This window comes from Seriola lalandi, unplaced genomic scaffold (genome assembly GCF_002814215.2).
Source record: "Seriola lalandi dorsalis isolate HSWRI2012SDOR001 ecotype SW California unplaced genomic scaffold, Sedor1 jcf7180002054133, whole genome shotgun sequence".
Classification (NCBI taxonomy): Eukaryota; Metazoa; Chordata; class Actinopteri; order Carangiformes; family Carangidae; genus Seriola; species Seriola lalandi.
Genome location: NW_019524686.1, coordinates 730,212 through 752,123, shown reverse-complemented (window position 1 = coordinate 752,123; position 21,912 = coordinate 730,212). Strand labels below are relative to the sequence as shown.

Genomic DNA, 21,912 nt, shown 5'->3' with positions numbered 1-21,912 from the left:
TTAGTTTGAAGAAAGGCTGTGTGAGGACGTTCGCCGCTAATCTCACCTCTACCATTCATCTTTAACAGAACAAGTACAGGAGACTTTGATTTGTGGTGCATAGACGACGAACCACCGTGCATGGATGGAACGCCTCCTCCAAGCGGAGTATAAAGGAAAACAACTGTGGTGTCCTCAGATGTCCATGTACGCGACTGTGACTGAGACCTCACTTTAACTAATTAGCATCTGTGCACTAAATAAACTCTTAATAAACAAACTATAAAGTAGTTGTAAGCAGATACAAGGACGTTTTTAAGTGTCTATTAACGTGCGATGTTGACATTGATAAATCTGCTCATATCTGCTTACAACCACACCAGTGAATACTGCCTATAAATGAAGCTTAGACCCACAAACCACGTTTCTATGAAGCCGTGAATACAGTTCTCTCTCTTTCTCTCTGTGTTCTCTGTGTTTCTCTCTCTCTTTATCTCTGTCCAAAACCTCTCTCTCTCTCTCTATCTCTCTCTCTCCCTCTCTCTCTCCCCCTCTCTCTCTCTCTCTCTCTCTCTCTCTCTCCCTCTCCCTGTAAAAACATTCTTGCGGGGTGCATTTACCTTGGTGCCCGGACGCAGCCAAATATTTAGGCTGTCACAGGGAATCAGTCTCAAACCAAATGGCTGAAGGTGTGTGTGTATGTGTGTGTGTGTGTGTGTGTGTGCGTGTGTGTGTGCGTGCGTGTTGGCGCATCTAGGATTGCGGTGATTGAAATGTCAACTTCGCAAACCTCCCACCCTATCCTGCTTCACTATACCCTGAAGAACAAGCTGTACGTGACTCCCAAGCGACAAACCCTTGATAAAAGAGACACACACATGCCAACACATTTCACTCGCACACATCTGTCACGATGAAAAACTGGATGACGAACGAATGAAATTAGAAAGAAATAAAGGCCCAGTCAAAGTCAGTGATTAGCCAATTAATTGACTGACAGAAAATAAATTGCAGACAATTCTGATGAATGAATTAATCATCAAGCAAAACAAAACATAAAAAAGTAACTCTGTCACTCTGAGACTAGCAGCACAAAAATTTAATTTCGCAAACACATTCAATCACACACATACACACACATGGTGGCACCAGTCATCATGCTCACTGACAGAGTTTGTGAGAGTTGGCAAACACAGACATCCACTGTTCATAGACTTTTTTTTTTTTACTGCTTGTCTTTGTGTCTGTCACACTCCCTCCCTCTCTCTCTCTCTCTCTCTCTCTCACACACACACACATACATGCACATACAAACCCCCACAGAGCAGCCGACCAGCCACTCCATCAGTCCATCAGTCCCACTAAGAAACAACACGTGGGTCTTGAAAACACAGCGAGCCACAAGGAAAACAGCCATCAATCTCTACAACTGTCTGTTGACTGAAGGAACGCTGTTAATCTTCAGGACAGCGCAAGTCAAGAACAACACAGCAGAACTGTTTCATGCCGAGAGTCAAAGCAATGCAGCTGTGAGCACTTACTATGGATACTCACTGACCATCCAGGTATTCACCTTGTGTGTGTGTGTGTGTGTGTGTGTGTGTGTGTGTGTGTGTGTGTCATCATGCAAACTGGGAAAGAAAAGTAAATCAAGTCAAGATTGAATGCAAGCAAAAAGCAGCGATGTTGCAACCAGTGACAGCAACGAAGATCCATCATCACCAGAAAACTGGTTTTAGTGTCGCTAAACTGGCTACTGTTCTTTGTTCAGCCTGTTTCTTTAGTTCAGCATGTAGTATTTTAGGATTATCTTTAGTATTTCGTCTTCTGTGCATCACACACACTTCCACAGATGCATCCCTCAGCTGTCACTGCCAGGTAATAAAACTGAATCAAGTAATCATCACTTAAACTCTTTAGGATGGCTTCATATTTCTGGGCAGAAACACACACACACACACACGTGTATATATAGCTTCTGCTCTGACGTCACTCAGTTTGACCTCTCAAGGACTCTAAAGGTCACTAATGGACTTCCTCCACAGATCCAGTTGTTCAGGTCACATAAACTATAAACTGTGTTGAACCTCCATCATTTCAGAAATTGTTCAGAAAGGACACACATGACGAAAAAAGGAAGGGAAATCAAAACTTAGTATGATATTGTGAATCCCTCTGTTGAGACTATGTATCGGTTTGCAGCCAGCACCAGCTAATTCAACGTGCAAAGAGTAACTTAGATATTTCTTTTTCTTTTCTTCTATAGAGTGTAGAGTTTTCGAGCCACTGTTAGAAAATGATGACAAGAATAAAGTAATGATGATGAGGAAAATGTTGTCAAAAATAAAGTTGTTTTATTGAGAAAAGAAAGTGGTTTTATATTGGGATAAAAAGTTGTAACATTGATCATCTTTGATTCTAGAGCACAGCGGTATATGTTGTGTATGATGTGTATGTTATGCTTAGATTAGATGGATTGGATTACCTTTTATTTCCATGTCAATATCCTCATCATCTATAATGATAAAGTGCTTATTTGTGAAATCTATTTGACCTTGGGCATATTCACACACCTAAAAGCTCACAGACTGTGATCTGTTTACAGCAGAGTATAAAAATCCAATCTCTCCTCTAATTATTATAAATCTTAAATCTTAATTCAATCTCTTAATTTTACAACTTTTTCTCCCAAAAATTTGTTGTCCTAATAATCCTAATAACCCAATTGTGTTACTGTTATTTGCTTTCATTTCATATAGGTGGAGCAATATATTTTCTTCAATAGTCCAGAGTGGAAAAACATAAAACTTGTGTCTTCTGAGTAAAAGTAAAAGTTCTGTCAATGTTGCAGCACATTGTTGGTTAGGTTAGGTTGGCTTGTAACAGTAGCCAGAGGAGTTTGAAACAAATAACAAAATGAAGGCAATGGTTGATGTTAATGTTTTCCGCAAAATGAAAATCACATAAAAAGCATCACATTTCGTTGCTCTCCGCTGTAAATCATCTCAAAGATTAGTGGTTTTGGATTCCTCAGATAACCTGAAGGGAAAAGTGCTGCTTCATGGGTGGAGAAAACTTGTATTGCTTTATTTCAGTTTTTACTATTACTTAGTGTGTTGAGCCCATGCAGCTCCTTCAAAATAAAAAAGAAAAAAAAAAGCACTGCATTTCCACTTAGACACAGCAAATCTCCTACAGGATGATGGGTACAATTTTGTTAAGACAACATGGTCTCAGCACTGGACAACAAAAAGGAGGCAGGAGGGCCAGAAATAAATCTCCAACTTTTGACTCTGCAGAAGTCAGATAGAGAGACAGCGGGAATCAAAAACCCACACTGCGCTGTTTACAAGTATCAGCAATTCCCTTAAACCACTGGCCCAGACTCAGAACCGAAGCACCGCTGGCAAATCAAACTGGAGACGCCACGCACGCACGCACACACACGCCACCGCACAGCTGGGCACGTTCGCATTAATATGGATATCAACAGTTTCCGTCAGCTTGCTTCAGTTCCCTTGCTCTAAGCAAAAACATTGAGTCGAAGCACAACATGTGCAACATCGACCTTTAACTCCATCACCAGTACACACACTAAAGTCTGACAAACGCACAGACAGAATGAGTCTATGTCATGGAAAACAGGACCTGGTATCCAAACCAACTGTGAAATGTATCTGTTTATTGTGGTGAAAGACTGATCAATACAGGAGACAAAGGGACTGAGAGAGATAAACAGAAAACGAAAACAATATTTGGAGACGAACAGTGGGAAGGAAAGAGAGAACCGGGCCTGCAGGGAAAGAAAAAAGAGATAGAGTGATATGATGGAAAGACAGAGAGAGAGAGCGAGACAGAGGGAAGGGAGCGATGGTTGTTGTTGTGCAGACGTCTGCCTCGACCCACAGCCTCACGACCACAAACGTCTAAACAGCCAATGAAATATGTAAAACATTCAAACATACTAAATGTGTTGGGAGTTCAGTTTTCAGAAAAACGTCTCCTCTCATTCAGGAGGACTGCACACACACATAAACATGCTCCTGTCATGTGAGGTTACGACCAAAATAACAACTGTCAAAGCTACACAAAGGATACAAGATAAACTAAAAAAAGACTTTTTACAGAGCAATTTTAGACCAAGTTTAGATCAGGGGAAGAAGTGCTGTGGGAAGAGAGACACACTGAGAGATGTGGGGACAGAACGCGGTTTGCATCTGATTTTAGATCACAACTTGGGGATTTAGCCACTAAGTATTGTTGAGAATCAAATCAGTTTTCATCTAGTGTCTCTAGTGTGAGATGCTCAGTAACATTACGCTCAACATATTTGACCATGAAGGAATTCGTAGGTAATAACAGATAAATCACTTAGTCTGTAAAGTATGAAAACAGTGAAAATGCACATTAAAATTTCCTTCTTGATTTCTTCACATTGTTCTGTCCGATCAGCCAAAAGCCCAAAAATATCCAATTTACAATGATATAAAACAAAGAAAAGCAGAAAATGTTTTGATTGATAAATGACTTAAACAATTCAACAATTATTGTTGTTGTTCAACCCTCAGGGGACCTCGAATGCCTGTAAAAAAAATTTAAAAAATTCATGTCAATCCATTTACTACCCTACTAGTTGAAATATTTCAGTCTGGCCACCAAAGTGGTGGAAAAACCAAACCCACTTTGACATCCGTAGAGCCATGTCCCTGGCAGGACTATTAAGTTATCATGTCCAAAACTATGAAAATAACACCAAGGTTGTGAAAACCTTTGTACAGGGACCACAACACAGAGAGGCCAGACACACAGATCGAGTGAAACAGGGTGGTGAAATGAGCATGGAGTCCAAACAGCGGTGTTGCTGTTAAACTCTCACAGGTTTTATGAACTCAGCTACCGCAGGCAGACAAACCCCCAAAACACAAACAGTCTTTGGGTGGAAACAACCCTGAAAACCTTCACCCACAGCGTGGAACTGAGTGTGGGAGGTGGTGGGAGGAATCTGATACGCATGTTTATGCCTTATGTGTTGGTCTGAAGTGTGTGGACGCTTGAACAAATGCTTAAAAGCATGTGTTGAAATAATAGCTTACTGTGTGCTCTTGGTAATGTATCTGTGAGTGTGTGTGTGTGTGTGTGTGTGTGTGTGTGTGTGTGTGTGTGTGCGTGTGTGTGTGTGTGTGTGCCTAAGCTTAAATCTGAGAGAGACATCTAGGAAGAACAAACAGCAGTGATGCAGCATTATCACTTTTTTAAATGCCAGTAGATGATACTGATGACATATTTGCAACTTAATTAGTTTCTCTAGCCTTCAGTGACTGAGGTGATGAAACTCATTATGGTACCATTCATTTCTGGAAGTCTCTGGTTTTGGTTTTTTACATGGCTCGTCAAATTATCAAAAAATGATCAGGTACCAACTGATAGAATCCTGATATTTGATGCCAACAACGGTGTTGGTATATTTTTGACCTCTTTTTACATTTTAATAATATAACATAGATAAATGTATGCATATGTACAGTAGAGGGTAGAAAGAAAAATGCAAAAAGTCATCATTATTTCCTCTAAAGAGACACGGTGAGTGCCACACACAAAAACACAACCACACACCACAGGTTTCTCCCTCTCTCTCCCCTTTACGGATGCAAAACAAGTCAGAGCAGCGGACCATCACATTTCCAGTTGTGTTCAGACCAATATCTGTCAGTCATCCAAGAAGCAACAACTATTAATCAAAATGAAAAGTGTTCCCCCTGAAAAGATCTTATCTAGAAGCTACAACGGCAGGCTGTTAGAGCTGGCAGTACTGTTTTCACCCGTGTTTTTTTACATGCTGCAGGGAAAGTGTGCAGACCACAAGACACAAAAATCCAACATTATATCAACTGCTGTTCTGCGGCGTGGCAAATACTGGAAACATTTTTGTTCTCAGTAAAGTAAAACAAAAGTTCAAACTATTTTTCTCTATATTTGAGAAAGAAAACAAGGCAACCGCTAGCAGAAGATTCAAAATACATGTCCGATTATCTTAAATAGTTATTTCGATAGTCTGTGACTTACTGCATTTGATTGTTACCACATAACAGCTGATCACTAAAAACCGTCCTGGATGTAGAAAACCAATTCTACATCAACAGCGCCTCACAGATGCTTGGTGACGTAGTGACTACTCATGGGGTTAATGACCTGGTTGATGAACTGCTGTAGCTGGTGAGCTAACCAATGACCTCTCACTTCCTGGATATTCTCAGCAGTTTCTCTCATTATTATTTTTCTCAGCATTGCACACAATGTCATTTAATTAAGACGTTGTTGAAGAGTGAAAACAGAGCTCTCCAAGCTAACCACCTCGCTAACAAGCAGTTAGCAAACTTGATAGCTCATTAGCTTAACGCAATCGGGACAAAAACTTCACACAGTTTATTCAAAGACCTATATTGGCTCAGCTTTTGACACCAACAGAGGAGGTTAAATAATGGCTAGTAAGCTACGCTAGCTCCCTCTGTTTGTGGCTCTCTTGCTCCCCATTTCCTAAAAGTTCAGTGCTGTCAACAGCGTAAATTTGTGTTCAAAGTTGAACATTCCCTCACATTTATTTTGCCTACTCTGGCAGATTCTCAAATCGCAACAGCTCCATTAGAATGAACTGATTTTACCACAATATTTTATTCTGCTTTAAATCCTGCCGTGTCCCATGTCCACTGATGTACATCCACCTCTGCAGTAGCTACATTACATTTTACTTTTAAGACAGTTTGTATTAACTGCCGTCTGGTCAAATATTTTACAGGCACTTATAGTGATGATTCAAACAACAATGCAATCACTCTGACGGTGCGAACACTAACATGACGAGTCACAGACGAGCAACGACATGAATGTCAGAGAGCAACTTTGCAGTGTTGCTTGAAAAACATCATGCTGCTGGAAGAAATTCCTGCTGATGTTTGTAGCCTATATGTCCGTCAAGACGTCTGGCTGTCTGAGCCTCAGTCAGGTCACAAACGTCTGTGGACAACAGCAAAATCTCACAAAATCCTTCCTATGTGGCGCTCACCTGATAAATTCCACTAAAAGTCATCAAAAATCTAGTCTGGAGCCAGAAAGACGCAAGTGGATTTATGGAGAGGTTTCTAGACAATGACACGTTCTTTCTAACTTCAACTCTTAATACAGTGGGTTTGTCAAATAAGTTTGATTTTATCAGCAGCTTCTGTACAGAATCATGTGAAATTTTCACTGTGCACACCACTTTTGTTAATTTTGTACAATTTTACATAACAATAGTTTTTTTTTAATATAATTTGGTTTGAGTTTCTTCATTGTAACAGATACAGTATATCTACTGAGTAAAGCCAAAGAGTCTCTGAAAGGGGCGTACATGCTCAAACACTCTCTGTGCGTAAACAAGGTCACCTCAAAGCAAGTCGGAGAAAAATGAATCCTTTCTCTGTTCTGAAAATCACAAATAAGAAATCAATTCAACCCCAAATTACAACGTGGCTGCTGCACAAAACCTTCCCACAGGTTCCAGGTGACATTAATAATCCTGTGTGTTGGAGTTTGCGGACAGCTTTGGCCTTGTGCTGCTCGGCTGAAATCCAGCCGGGTTTGGCTCGTGTCTACAGGTGGTGGAGAAGCTGGATTTAATCCAGACCAGCCACAAACCTGCTCAGTACAGGGAAAGCATGAGCAATTCATAAGACTTCATGTCAGACAGATTGTGAGAGGTTACTGCTCATTTGAAAATTGAACCCCTGTTCTGAAAAGCATTTTTGTCTCTACTTTCTTAGAATGGAGCAGATTGATGATCCTGACTTTTTATTCAATCATTGCCTCAGTTAGATACTACAGTGTCTTGTGCTAGTTTCAAGTGAGTAATTTTCAATTTTAAGAAATTACAAGTTGATCATGTGTAGGTGAAATAGGCTTAGGTGGTTTCACGCTCTGCTGCATGCCTGCTCAGAGGTCACTGTACCTGAGCTCAAACGATTAGATCACAGTCGTCTTTGGACAAAGGCATTAGGCTTTTCACTACTGACGTGTATCCGCATGTGAGGAAGACCATTATTCCCTTCTTATCTGAGAGCTATCATGTCCGTTCAATGTAACCTGAATCAAACCAAAACACAAAAATGACAGCCAAAATCGCTGTTACAGGAAAATTGTGAGTTTGCACTTAATTCAATATGGTGTTATGGAAGTTTAGCAGTAATGCTACAAAGTTATGTGCTGTCAAATCACTGCAATATCAGTTCATGTCTCATTAGTGGCAAAAGTAAGCAAGCACCCAAAGTATGTTACCATGAAGTTTAATTACCAATTGGCAATGAAAGTAAAGCATTAATGTTCCAGTCTGAGAAAAAAAAAAAGATAAATTGCGTATCATTTATAGGAAAAAGGAATAATGAGATAAAATGTGTCACTGCAGTCTGAATTTCACATCAAAACAGTCTCTGTGTGTTTTGCCCTCTGGGTTAAGACGTGTTAAAACAATGAAACCCGCCCCACACAAGGTGTTTTGAGTGAAGACTTAACTTAACTTACTGAAATCTGCAACGTTTCGATGCAACAGGAGACATCTGCCGACCCGCATAATGAGCTGTTTGTCACAGTGACTGTATCTTGATACTGTAGCTTACAAAATATTATTAATCCTGCAGAATCAAGCTGCATTTTTTTTTCAATACACATGAATAAATGTAATTACCGTCTTCCCCAAAAAGGAGTGTGTGTGTGTGTGTGTGTGTGTGGTGTGTGTGTGTGTGTGTGTGTGCATGGCATTCCTTAATTTTCATCACTCACATGCTAATTCAGTGCTGACCTGTCGTAGCTTAGTAATAACGATGACCCAGCCTGCAAAAATCTTAACTTGCACAACAATAGAGAGAATGATGGGCACCAAACAAATTAAAATGAGTATTATAATGACTCTAATTGCTCTTACGTCTAACTTAAATTAGCTTTAAAGATGGGAAGGCCGGCTGTTAGGTGAGTGTTAAGTACATTTGTAGATGCTGAGCTTTTCTTACTTAAATGAAGGTGGAGGCACACTGCGAGACAAGCAGAATCACAAATGTGTTTTCAGTGTTTGTCTGTGAGCTGTTTGTCCTCGACGAGGTTTCACAATCAGATGCTGGAACAGGGAACGGAAAACTGCCTGCTAAAATAAGCAGTGGCAGAGATATCTGTTATTCCATCTGTAATTACATACTGAGTTATTTTTACTTGTCCTATTTCAGTTATTATACATTAATCCTTGGAGGAGATCAAGTCATTCATTAATTAATTCTAATTAACCGTGTTTAACTTGAGTGTTACCCAGAGCCCATTTGGCCAACTAAAGCATTGCTTGTGTTTTGTGTTATCAGAATCAAAGTATTTTTACCCACTGAGCATTTACAATAATATACATGCAGAACAATTTTCAGGAGATGTTATAGTACAAAATTCTGTGTATTAAAGGAAATCTACACTGATTTTAAAGCAAAAATGTATAAAGATAGAGTATTTTCTCTATTTTCTCAGATTTAAAATAATAATAAAATATAAATTGTAGCGATGCCTTGAGGGCATCTTACAGAACAGTGAGGATGCCAAAGCCAGAAAGGTATTGTATTTACTGCCACGTGGCCATAAAGGCCTCAATATGCAGGTTTTTATGTCCCCTTGAAAGTGCAGACAAATCATGGTGACAAGCATTACAACAGCCTCATTCAGATTATTTTTAAGCATCAAACATTAGTAGGAAAGCACAGCACTGATGGAGCTATGAGACTCCTCAGCCTGCACAAGTTTTTGTGACCTGGTGTTAAGTCAGAGAGACAAGCTAATAAATCCCTATTTGAGCTGCAGAAGCCTACATTACACGAGCAGGAAAAGCCTGCGGCAGTCTCCACAAGTCAGACGCTTCTCCGCTGGAGTGTATTACTGTATATACTTTCAAGGATCCAAGCTCTTTTTTCTTGGCACACAGTTGGCAGCATCCAGCTGCATCTGATCCGCTTTCAATCAAATGTCCTTGAAAAACAAAATGATGCAAATGGCTGAATTTACACAGGAATGGAAAATTGAATTTGTAAAAATTATTTTTACCTTGATATGATGGCAGCAAAGAAACTTTCCAGTGTTTTAAAAAGTTAAATGGGGAAATTTGCATATGGTTAAGAAACAAAAAGCACTGAATAAACTGAAGAGAGCCATTAGCTACTAGGTTTGGAAAGAGATCAGGAGCCTGGTTTTATCGCCCCCACACTGGAGACTTGAAACTTAATGTGATGATTGTGAATTTTGAAGCGAAGTGGTTAAAAAATCATCACAAACCCTGAAGGTAATGGGATTGAATCTTAGAGCTGGTATCATCTGTGTGGAGTAATAAAAAAAAAAGCTCATGAAACCAGCAGACTCACATTTACTTCATCATCTGTCACTAGAAAAGCAAAATCTCTCTCCTGTCTTCTTGTTTGGTTTGTGACTGAAATCGTCTTATCATCAATGCAAAATGTCATCAATCTATATCACAGTCAATACAGCCAACAAATCAGACTGATGACCTCCAGGGCTTCTTTGCTCAGTAGCTTTTTCTTTATAACGACTTGTTGACAGACTTCACGCTTCAATTTCTACCTATGAAGCTTTTGGAAAGAGGGGTTTTGAAAGTGAGACGAGCTCTGCATCTTTGTCCCCGGTGTAGTGTAACCACACAGATGGACAGATAATGTGTGAGGAAATGCCAGACATCTAATATGGGACTGTTTGGTCAACAGTGGGGAGGAAATGAAGCACCTCAGTGCCACATGAAACCAGGGACTCAAAGGAGGCTGTGAGGACACGTTGGAAATTCAACCGTAGAACTGTACACGCACATATACACACACAGACAGACGCTCATTCATTACACGTACATGAACTCTTGCATACGAGCACAGAAATGCACTCGTACACACAAACATACAGACACAAACAATAATAAACAGAAATAGGCAATTATATGAACAAATACACACTGGACAAATGCACTGTACACTGTGATGAAACATGGAAACTTTACTCCCTTTGATCAAAGTGGAATGAAGTCAAATTATAAATTACAAACTATTTGAAGATGAAAATCAAATCAACAACTCATGAGCTGAATAATATAAATCACGTCCTACAATGAAAGAGAAAATAAATACACAGCTGTACTGCAAAGCATGAGCTGCGGAACAGGAGCATTTATCTTATGGTGAAACATGGGAAGACTGTTCAAGCATATGTCAAGATATTTCACTTTAATCCATCTTTGCGCACAAACGTCTACTTTTTCTGGTTTTAAGGAATTATACTGTCTCACATGATGACATTTACTTGGAATAAGTTATCAGATATTTAAAAAAAAAATGTCCCCCTAATTTATCATTTGTCTAAATAACAAATGAATATTCTTTAGGATGAGACAATCATTTGGCAGAGCATTAAAGCTGCACTTGAAATACCTTAATGAGCTTAATAAATGTGAGTATAGGTTATGATTTATTGCTGTTCTTTGTCATTTTTTTTGGGCTGTGTGAGGACACACATATACATTTCATCACTGCAGGCCATTCTGCTCTGATGATCGTTGATTCAATGGACCGGATAGTTATGGTTCTTTCCACAGGGACAAATGAGATTTAATCAGATTTGCTGCCTGTGTGTTGCTGTGTAATACTGTCATCACGCCAGCATATGTTCTCTCTCTCTCTCTCTCACACACACACATACACATATACAAATACACGCACAATCTATTACTGTATGTGCAGCAACCAAAACTACTTCCCCATTCAAAACATTTTTTTTTGAGGAATAGACATTTTCGGAAATGCACTTACTCGCTTTGATGCAAAGAATGAGATGAAAAGTTTGATACCACTCTTGATCCATACACAAAGTGTAAGAATGTCAATATGTGGTTTTAAGTGGGGGTGGTGGTGGGTGGGCAGGTGCAGTGACTATAGGAAGTCACCCAGACAAGAAATAGTCCTGGACACAATCTCCCGTAAAACTACAGATTGTCATTTATAGTGTGGCTTTTGTACAGATTATTACATGTATTAAAGATTATTAAACAAATGAGATAAAAAGTGTGAAATTACTGGTCTTTAAAAGTGTTGGTAGACTGGCTCTTTCCATCTGTTTCCAGTCTTTATGCTAGGCTGCTCGTGGCAGCTTCCTATTTACCGTACAGGCATGAAGGACATTTCCAAAATGTTGAACTGTTCCTTTAAAAGTTGACCTATGACAAAAGTGCATTTTTCTCACTCAGCACACGTGCACATGCAGACACACATGCACACATCCTCATCCTCATCATCATCATTCTCATTTGGGGTAGAGACAGATTTTCCTCTGTGGGCAAGCTCTGGAAATCAGTTCGCCCAAACGCGCTGCCCATGCCGGGCTGGAAAATAAGGGCGGCCATTGTACTGTCTGCAATGTGTAGCATCACTTTTTATAGAATTTACATAACCAACGCACTTAGCAGCCATTACGATCACGACAAAACAGGGTGTGGGAGTTTTGAGATGCTCACACTTTGTGACAGCGTCTGTCCCGTCCAATGAGTTTCGGTCCGGAGTGAACCGCCTGTTCGTATGTGACCTCTTAGATCTGAAGCATGGAAGCGATGTTTTCCCACAAATCTGCTGATTCAAAAACAAACCTTTTTTGCTGTAATTGGGAACAGATCTCACTCCCTGTGTGAAAAGAGCATTTCTTGACCCAGGGGTTGAGATGATCTGTTAAAAAACACTGTAACTAAACCCTGCAATCCCAAATCTTGGAGGTGTTATGTAAGGAGATGTAAGCAGGAAACAAAAGCTTGGATATGAGCCTGATATGCTTGTTATAGCCACATTTAAGGAAGAGCATTTTTCTGAAATTGGGTATGGAAATATCTAAATTACAGACAGGCAGGAAGATATGATAATTGGGTTAAAATCACCAGTGCTATTGAGCCTGATTCATGCTCAGTTTCACATTGGGCAGAAGTTATGTTTGGTTTTGGCTAGTGAAATATCTTTCTCATATTTTATGCTTCTCCTCACAAGATTAAAAGAGAAAAGAGAGATGAGAATTGAAAATGTAACGAGAACTGAAGTGTGTATTCAAATGAGAAAAACTTTGCTTTTCTCTCGGGTTATAAAAGTGGGTTTTGTTTTGGATTTCGCGAGACCTTGCCTCGTGAAACCCGGCAGATCCAGAGCCCTGTAACCCGTCAGTTCAAGTGAAAAAAAAAAAAAACCCACAACCGAAATGACAGGGTTGTCAAACACAGGTAACGTCATGGTACCTTTAATGGAGACCGAGTCACGCCTTCCTTCCTTAATGGCTCTTCTACTGATCTCAGTCTGCATCTCAACTCTCCTGGTTCCAGTCCCTCCTGGTCATGAATGAACCGAAAGGGCTCCAAACATTCCTTCCCTGTTCTCATAGACGTACACTGAGACCTGCATTCATCACCTCTACATGCACCATTACTCCCAGTGATGGGAGGAAAGAAACAACACTTTCATTAGCAGGTCTGCTCCACTGAGGTGTGGAATGTCCCGTGGGTTTCCAACAACAGTGACAGAGAAAGCCGGCCTTCATACAGCTATTGTTGTCCTCAACAAGCTCACTTAGTGTAATGGGCAAGGCTGAGCCCGCTCTTCAAAAGACGAGGGGCACCGCGCAAGAATAAGAGCAGTCATGCTTAGCCAGATTAGAGATCTGCGTAAAGAAAGTATAATTCATTGTAGTTTTGAAAATAATGAGCTCAAGGGGCTTAATTTATAGTGGGAGGCAAACTCAAAAAATGGAAACATCACTTGTAATAAAAAAATTAAAAAAAAAAAAAAGCTCCCTACCTTTTAAATGCATTGTATATGTATAATAGGCAAATTCAACACAGCCACACAGACAGGGAGCAACATTCAAGGGCATTTTCCCTTTAATACAGAATCGTCAGGACACAGTGACAGTCAAAACTACGACAAAGAGAAACTCAAAAAGATGTTGAAAAAGGCAAAGGCACCAATATGCTTCGACCAAAGTGCCTGTTGGACGGTGGAACAGCATCTGAAACAGCTGTCTGAAATTGGAATTGGGTGCCTGGTGTTTCTGACAATTTTTGTGACATCCTGATCAGGACGATCTGTCAGTCATGACCACTAAACCTAGGTGTGGATATATTTAAACTATGACATTCAGCTTTTCCCAACCTCGACTGTGGGCTCTCAGAATAAACATACACACTTTTGCCTTTAGATGTAGTCATTTCACATATGCTATGAATTGTTTCCTGCATACACTAACCTTTAAATATTTGACTATGAAAACCTTGCCATCATCTCAGGAGCCCAGTTTTCACCATAATAACATTTGAGTCAAGAAACTGTCCAGTGAGAATCAATTGAGCCTGGAAGCTGGAGGACCATTCATTTGAAATGTGGAGTGGTTTAGATAATGCTTCACTGAGATTAAAAATGTCCCAGCCAAGAGAGCAGAGGATAGTGTGATTAACCCTCTCTCGAACTTTACCGAAAACAATCTAACCTGTTTGCTGTAGACGTGAAATGAAGCATGAATACGAGGCTTTCTTCTGAGCTACACTTCAGTACAATACCACAACGACCACAATGATTTCCCAGCGTGGAAATCAGAGACAAAGAGCAGAGACATGACCAGCAAATGGTGCATCTGTCCATTCAGGGTTTGTGTTAATGTTTCACTGAGGAAGAGAACGCCTGCACCAACTCTGGCTAGAAATCCACTGAAAATATGAACCATTCAAACCAAGTAGGTAGGATGTCAATATGTGTCTCCACTAAACAAAGGCACGAGGACAGAAATTTTTCACTACTTCAGTACATGGACATTTTATTTTCCATTTGCCTTCCCGTTTCCTTTACAGTCTGCTTCATGCCAAATTCAAATGGCCAGTGAAAACATTACAGAGACTATTACAGACCGTAAATACTGTTCTCTAGTTGTAGCCTGATTAAACAGTACTTTCAGTCAAGAATGGCGGCCGAGGCGGCAGTATTGTTTCACCAAGTGTGTATCTCACTCATCACACTCTATCTGGACATCTTACAGTTGAGTTGAGCTAAAAGGTTTTAAATGGAATTGCCCTTTTCAACTACAAGGCGAAACTGTGGTTGAATAAAAAAAATGTTTACTGAAGTATTAAGCGGGCCGCTTCAAGTCGGCAGGGTTAAGGCGTCCATCAAGCTGCTGTTGATTAGATTGAAACTGAGTGTGGAAATTATGGAGTGCCAAGCTGTGCGCTGTGCTGGTGCAGTGTCAGAGTAGAGGTTGTTTCTGGGACACTAGAATTCATTGTTGAGACTCCTGGAGGCTTTATGGACTTAATTCAATGAAGGCTGCATGATGGGAGGTTTTCAGTCTTTATAGCCCTGTTGACAAACCCAATTTCAGCCACCCACTTTCATTCTCTAACATCCATAACAACAAACCCCCATATCTAAAAGACAAAATAAGTTGTCAGTGCCTTCCAAAGAAAAACCGATGTGACGGTTTCGAAAATGATCACTGATAGTCTGCCACCTCTTCAAGACTAATAAACTACTTTGTTATGGTTTAAAAGCAACATAAGAAATGTGATGCGAACCCTGGTCTCAAATGTCATGACCAGGCACATTGTACATTGTACCATGAGAGGAAGGTTGTCAGAAAAAAGGTCAGCCAATGGCCAGTGCAGTCTGGCCATTTCTGGTGATGCCAGTCACAGCTAAATTGCAAACTGATTTAAAGTGACATGAGAAATAGTTACATTTGCCAAAAACACAAGCATAACAGACAAGAAAAAAAAAGAAAATTGACTTCAGTATTTATTTTGTCATCTTATCTAAGTCATAGAAAACACTCCTAGCAATTGTTAATTCTTATTCATACTCCCCGTGTTTATCTAGAAATAAACACCGCCATGGGAAATTGATTTCCATCTAACTGCCTATGCAAACAAGTGACATTTTATATTTGACTGATTGTATATTAAGCTGTATGATCGTTGACATCCCCCATTCTTCTTCTACAACTCAAGAGAATGGTAATAAAAGTCCTGCTGGGTGGTTCAGGCAGAGACTTTTAGTCTAAGAGGCCAACAAGGCCTACTTTAAAATAACAGCATTTTAAGCTTCTGGGTGTTAGGCTAAATGGTCAAGTGTAATCCCCTTAGCTCCCGACCAGCATTAGTAGAAATTCCTCAATAATACGCAACATGATTTCATAGTGACTGCTGCCTTTGAGAGATGTTTGTAATGCTGAAAAGGTCACAAGGGGCACAGACAGACAGACAGACAGGCAGACAAAGGGACTTAAGTGTGCTGGTTGAGGAACAAGGTTCCCTTTTTTCTGGCGATTTCAGACTTGAGTCATTAGGATCCATTTTTCTTTAATAACAAAGGACGTGGTGGAGCACGGCTGAATGTTTGTACAGCTGATTAACACCACACCTTTCTCAATTCGACTGAGCTATGGGAAAAAGAGAAAACTACACGCCTCTGTTGTCAAAAAAATTTTACAAATCTGCATTATACATCTGGTCTTTGTCATTTGTATTACACATCTTAGTCTCTTGAGCTGAAATTTTTGAGGAGATGTGAGGCCTCTGACTTGACATGAGTTTATTGAAACAAACCTAAAAAAATTTGAAGGGTAAACCCACCAGCTGCGTCACATAGCAATGCATCATTTGACACCCACAGCACACACTGGATGAATCATATACAGAAGAAGTGGACATGGTACGGTAATCACAATATGCCAATCTGCAGACTCAATACAGATTCTGCTTATCAACCTCAGCCAGTACCAAGCACCAATACAATTCTCTTCCCAAATTTAAAATGTGGTTAACCCTCCATGTGGAGGTGATTAAGAAGTGTAAACTGACGTACCCACTCATACATTATTGGGTTAGTTAAAGAGACTATTTCTATGTTTTGTTTCTCTCCGGCGAACATGGTTTCTTGTTGGTAGGTGTGTTTACAAGACAATAGGTTATAATACGCCCTCCGAGCAGCGCGACTTCTTCACGGCAGAATGAAGGCTACAGTGAGTCGCTATCGAGACGGGCCAGGGCTAGCTGATTAGCGTGCTAACTTTAGTGGAAGAAAAGATGTGATAGGGACAAGAGTTAACATTGGCGTTGCTTTCCACCACTCGAGACAGAGCTTGGTGAGTCAAGACATGACGTTTGATGCTGAACTTGTAACATTTCTTCTAGACTGGTAAGTAAACAGCTGTTAATGCTAACGCTGGCTGTGCAGCAAAAGCAAATCTTACAAATAGCTTCTTGAAGGTCAGTCCCTGTTCTCTGAGCTGGTCTTCTTATCAAATTTTTGTTAATCACTGTGGTTTCACAGTGAAGGACTATCACTGCTCAGACATTGAGAAGCATTAATTGTGAAGCATATGCAGTAAGTGGCTAGTAGTTTCCACAGTAGCTTTGTGCATCATTTGGTCTCCACACCAGGGAAACCATCAGTTTTCAGAAAAACTAAAGGTGCGCCATAAACATCCACAGCAAATTTCAAGAAAAAACAGCCGTACCTTTATGTACTACTAATACTACCATACTTTAGTATTAGACAGACTGACAGAATCATGAATTCGGAAACGCGCAAAAAGTCACAGACATTGCTTAGAGTGTGCAACAGAAAAAACAAGCATACCATTGGCATTCAGAACAGTTTCAAACTCACCTGGGAGAAGTTGAGCCCATTGAGTGGATGGCACTGTTCCTCCACCTTCTCGACAGCCCCCGTCCTCTTCCTCATCCTCTCTGCCTCCTGGGCCAGGTACAGGTCCAGCACTGGCACCCCTCTCGTCTTAATATCTGCCTCAGTTAATGAATTCACCATCAGCATTACCCAAACTGGTCGCTTCCTCTCCCAGTTCCCAGCGATGGCATTGAAGAGGTAGTCTGCGTAGAGTCCCTTCCCTCTCTGATCTGGCGTCATCCACGAAGGCATCATGAGTTTTACATACTCAAGGTGCCTTTTAAGTCTCCGATAGATGTCTCTGGGCAGGACGTCCTGCAGGTTTTCACCCTGGGGAAGCAGCTGACAGCTGGTCAGGGCTGAGATGGTGTAAGGGTCTGTCAGGTCCAGCTCAAAGTAGACAATGTTACTCTCCTGGAAGGCCTGCTTGGAGTTTTCAGGAATGAAGTCCCAAACACGTGTGTAGGGAACGTGGATTGTACCATAGAAATATGAGGGAGGATCCCGTTTGATCGTCCACAGGAAGGAGTTTAGATCAGTTTGCTGGGGGACAAAAAAATATATATATATAGCTATTATTTTCATTATATATTAATCTGTTGATTATTTTTCTGATTAACTGATTAATGTTAATATATGTCAGAAAATAAAAAATGCCTGTCACAAGTTCACATGGCTCAGGGTGTTGTCGTCAGCTTTGTCTAACCAAAAGTTTTAGGCCCATAAACTTTTCATTTACACTGATGAACACTGAAAATGAGAAAATCTTCACATTTGAGAAGCTGGAAACATTGAATGTGTGCCATATTTAACTCTGTCAAGTGACCAAGCATTCCAGCACTGAATATTAGCAAGTCAGAAACATGTGTAAGACACATGGGGGAAATAAGGATATGAAAAAACAAAACAGAGAGTGGCGCATTTACAGAAAAAGGAGGAGAATCTTTTATCGGTTGGAAGTTTCTTCATGACATTACAGTTCACATGTAAAGTGACACTGGGCCTGTCTGACACCAACGGGCAAAACCACCACTTTGTCTGTCAGAGGCTGTTTAGTAGACAGACTGCTAACAGACTGATAATGACTTATTAACAGGCCACTTAGGACCCAAGTGCCAAACAAACAATACACATGTCAGTGTTGCCCAGAATGTTTTGCCCTCTTGTTTCTGTTCCTGAATCCTGTGAGCGTTTAAAGAACATGACTGGCAAATTAATTTAAAAAAAAATTAAAAATCAAAGAAAGGCTGAGAGGCAATCAATAAAAGGGAGGTTGAAATTTAATTCATTTGTAAAATACTAAAGAGAAACAGAGTAAATCTTGATCTGATGGTTTTGTCCCTACACACACCTATGGACAGTGTGTAAAGCCAATACACAAAACTAGCATAGAAACAATCATGGATGATGAAAATGTATCTGAGATTTTTGATAATTGATTATGCCATTTATCAAACAAAGTGGCATTTATTCCCTGATACAACCTTTTTATATCATTCTTAATAATCAAAACATGATTATTATTAAATTTCATTACCTTCTTTAGGTTTGGGACTGTTACGTCAGAAAAATAAGATGAAGATGACACCTTGAGCTCTGAGAACTTGTGATGGGCATTTTAAACTATTTTTCCACAGATTTAGAACTAAAAAAGGTAATAGATTTATGATTAACAGATTAATCAATAACAAAAATAGTCATTAGTCCCAAAACTATACAAAACAGAACAAAGAAAATCAGAGATTTCCTCCACAGACAGGACTGATTTTACCAACATATTCCACCTATACACTTTGATTTCAAAGTGGAAACAGGTTCAATGATTAAAACTGTAAGAAGAGGGTAGTTGGCCCTTCAGGGCTCCTTTAAAACTTTATGAACTGCTGCAAAATAAAAAAAAATGATGTGGCTACTTTGAGGTGCCAAGATAAAACTTTACAATGGAAAACCGTTAAAGCGACTTTTACAACATTTAAGCGACGTAATTACTCATTTACTCTGGTGTCATGATAACTTACTTTCCTGTTTAACTCGCAGTTGGCGGAGTCCCTCAACCTCCACTGGTCTGCTCGGACCAGCAGCAACAGACAGGACTGAATGAATGCGCCCAAAGTGCCCCGCATCGTAGCTCTCTCCAAAGTGTGCACGGCAAGCCTGTGTTTGCTTCACAACGTGTTGCACCAACTATTCCGCAGAAAGCATATGGACGAAGCACTACTTCCACAGCCCCTCAGGCTCCATGCGGTCACGTAAAATGAGCTGACAAGTATCCGACAAACCGCCGGACAGGGGTCATGCCGGCTCGAGCATGGACATGGACGCGGTGCTGCTGTTTCACGTGTGTTTGAGAGAGGGAGAGGTGGTCATTGGGGTTTACACGGGGTCAGATCATGCTCTCAGTGTTGGCCAGACTGCTCTCTCTCTCTCTCTCTCTCTGTCTCTCTCTCTCTCTCCGCATCTCCTTCCTTCCAGATGTCCCGCAAAGTGTGCACGAGTTTATCCAAAAGTTTGAGGGATTCGAGGCAAAATGAATCAACAGGTCCACGCCGCGTCAACGCACCTGAAGCCAAAAGAGATTTTTTTTTTTTTTTTTTTTAACCCCGGTTGTTCGGTTGGTGAGGACTGAAGATGACACGTGTGTGGATTTAACAATCTGCACGGACGAGTTGCACTTTCTAATGAAAAGTCTTAAAACCAAACTTCTCTGCACACTGATCTGTCTGTCCACCAGCTCCTCGCTGTTTGTATCTACGCCTCTGCAACTCTCTCTCCTACTTGTGTGTGTGTGTGTGTGTGTGAGTGTACGTGTGTGCGTTTGAGTGAGAGAGAGAGAGAGAGAGAGCATTTCTGTCAAGCAACTCCACTCTACCTACCCCCTAGGTTGCCTTCATAACCCTCCCTCCATCTCTCTCTCTCTCTCTCTCTCTCTCTCTCTCGGACACACACACACGTACACACGCACACAAACACGCGCGCGCAGCAGTAATGTGATTAAACAACACCGCGCCCGCGACGCGTAAAGTCTCCATTCCTGTCAATAAACTGAAGGTGCAGATGACTGCAGAGCATTAAGATTAACACTGAGGAATGTAAAGCGATGCCAACATTTGATCAACATCATCCAGATTATTAATAGTTTGCGGTCCTGATTCCCTTTTTATTTTTAGTTTCAGACTGATGGGGTCTCTTGTTGTCGCCCTATAGGAGGCCTACAGACAATCAAGGGTGCCAGTGGCGATCCCGTGGATAGATTATCATACCCTGCTAGTTAATGCCTTACAAACTGGAGGCATTAACATGAGAAAACCCGCAATAACAGCGCTTTACTCCGAGACACAGCTGAGCACAGACATGGAAACCACAGAACTCCACCTTTTAATAGGCCCGAGGATCAGCAGACCTCATGCAGCAGCTGGGACGAGTTCACTCACCATATGTTAACCAAATGTAGCTTATTCCTTAACTTGTTGAAGTCGTAATTTTATCCCACACAAATTTATAATATCTTTATATAAAGTTCCATGTAGCCCAATCACAGTGCACTGCCTGTTAGAGTCCATGTAGCCTAGGGATTGTTTGGAGCCTGACTGTTTCAGTGATGAATAGCCTACCTATTAAAATGAATATGTTCTCATATGAATTAAGTTTAAAAAAAAAACAAAAAAAAAACGTGTTGTGGTGTTTACAATGGAGGGGGAAAGTGTTTTGTCCAAGATGTATGATCACTGTTTTTTTGATGTCACCCATGGCTGTGTTTTAAACCCATACATACATCAAATCCCACTAAAAGAAATACAAAAACAGCTCTTGTGAAACTTCAGTGTGTGTCATCATGACTAAAATTTTCAGCCTGAATGACTGTTTGCTTTACCAGAAATTACAAGGACAAATGGTTGAACTTCACTGCACTGGATTTACTGGGCCATACTCTGCCAATCCCGCCCTGACGAAGGTGAAAAGGTGCTCAAGTGAAGTGAGGATCGCAGTTTTTAATATGGCAGTCACACGGAGACAGACGGAGGAGTCTTTTGGTTGATTTGTGGCTGCACCATAGTCTGTATACGAGGATAGCTGCACCTAGGAGGCCGATCTATGCTCCCCGGCTCTATGCTCGGTACCGTCAAAACCCCTGGTTCACACGGGGGCAGCGAGCACATGTTGATGTCGTCAGACGTCTGAG

General features: G+C 40.6%; 1 protein-coding gene across 1 annotated transcript in view; it reads right to left on the bottom strand.

Moving 5' to 3' along the window:
* trabd2a (TraB domain containing 2A) overlaps positions 1 to 20,537 on the bottom strand; it is a 58,379-nt gene extending 37,842 nt beyond the window's left edge. Inside the window, exons 1-2 of the mRNA XM_023403401.2 lie at positions 19,751 to 20,537; positions 17,715 to 18,275 (exon numbers count right to left, since the gene is read on the bottom strand). Of these exons, the coding sequence (XP_023259169.1) occupies positions 17,715 to 18,275; positions 19,751 to 19,855 (666 nt within the window). The 5' untranslated portion in view covers positions 19,856 to 20,537. The remainder of the gene's footprint in view (positions 1 to 17,714; positions 18,276 to 19,750) is intronic.
* Between the last annotated feature and the right edge of the window lie 1,375 nt (positions 20,538 to 21,912).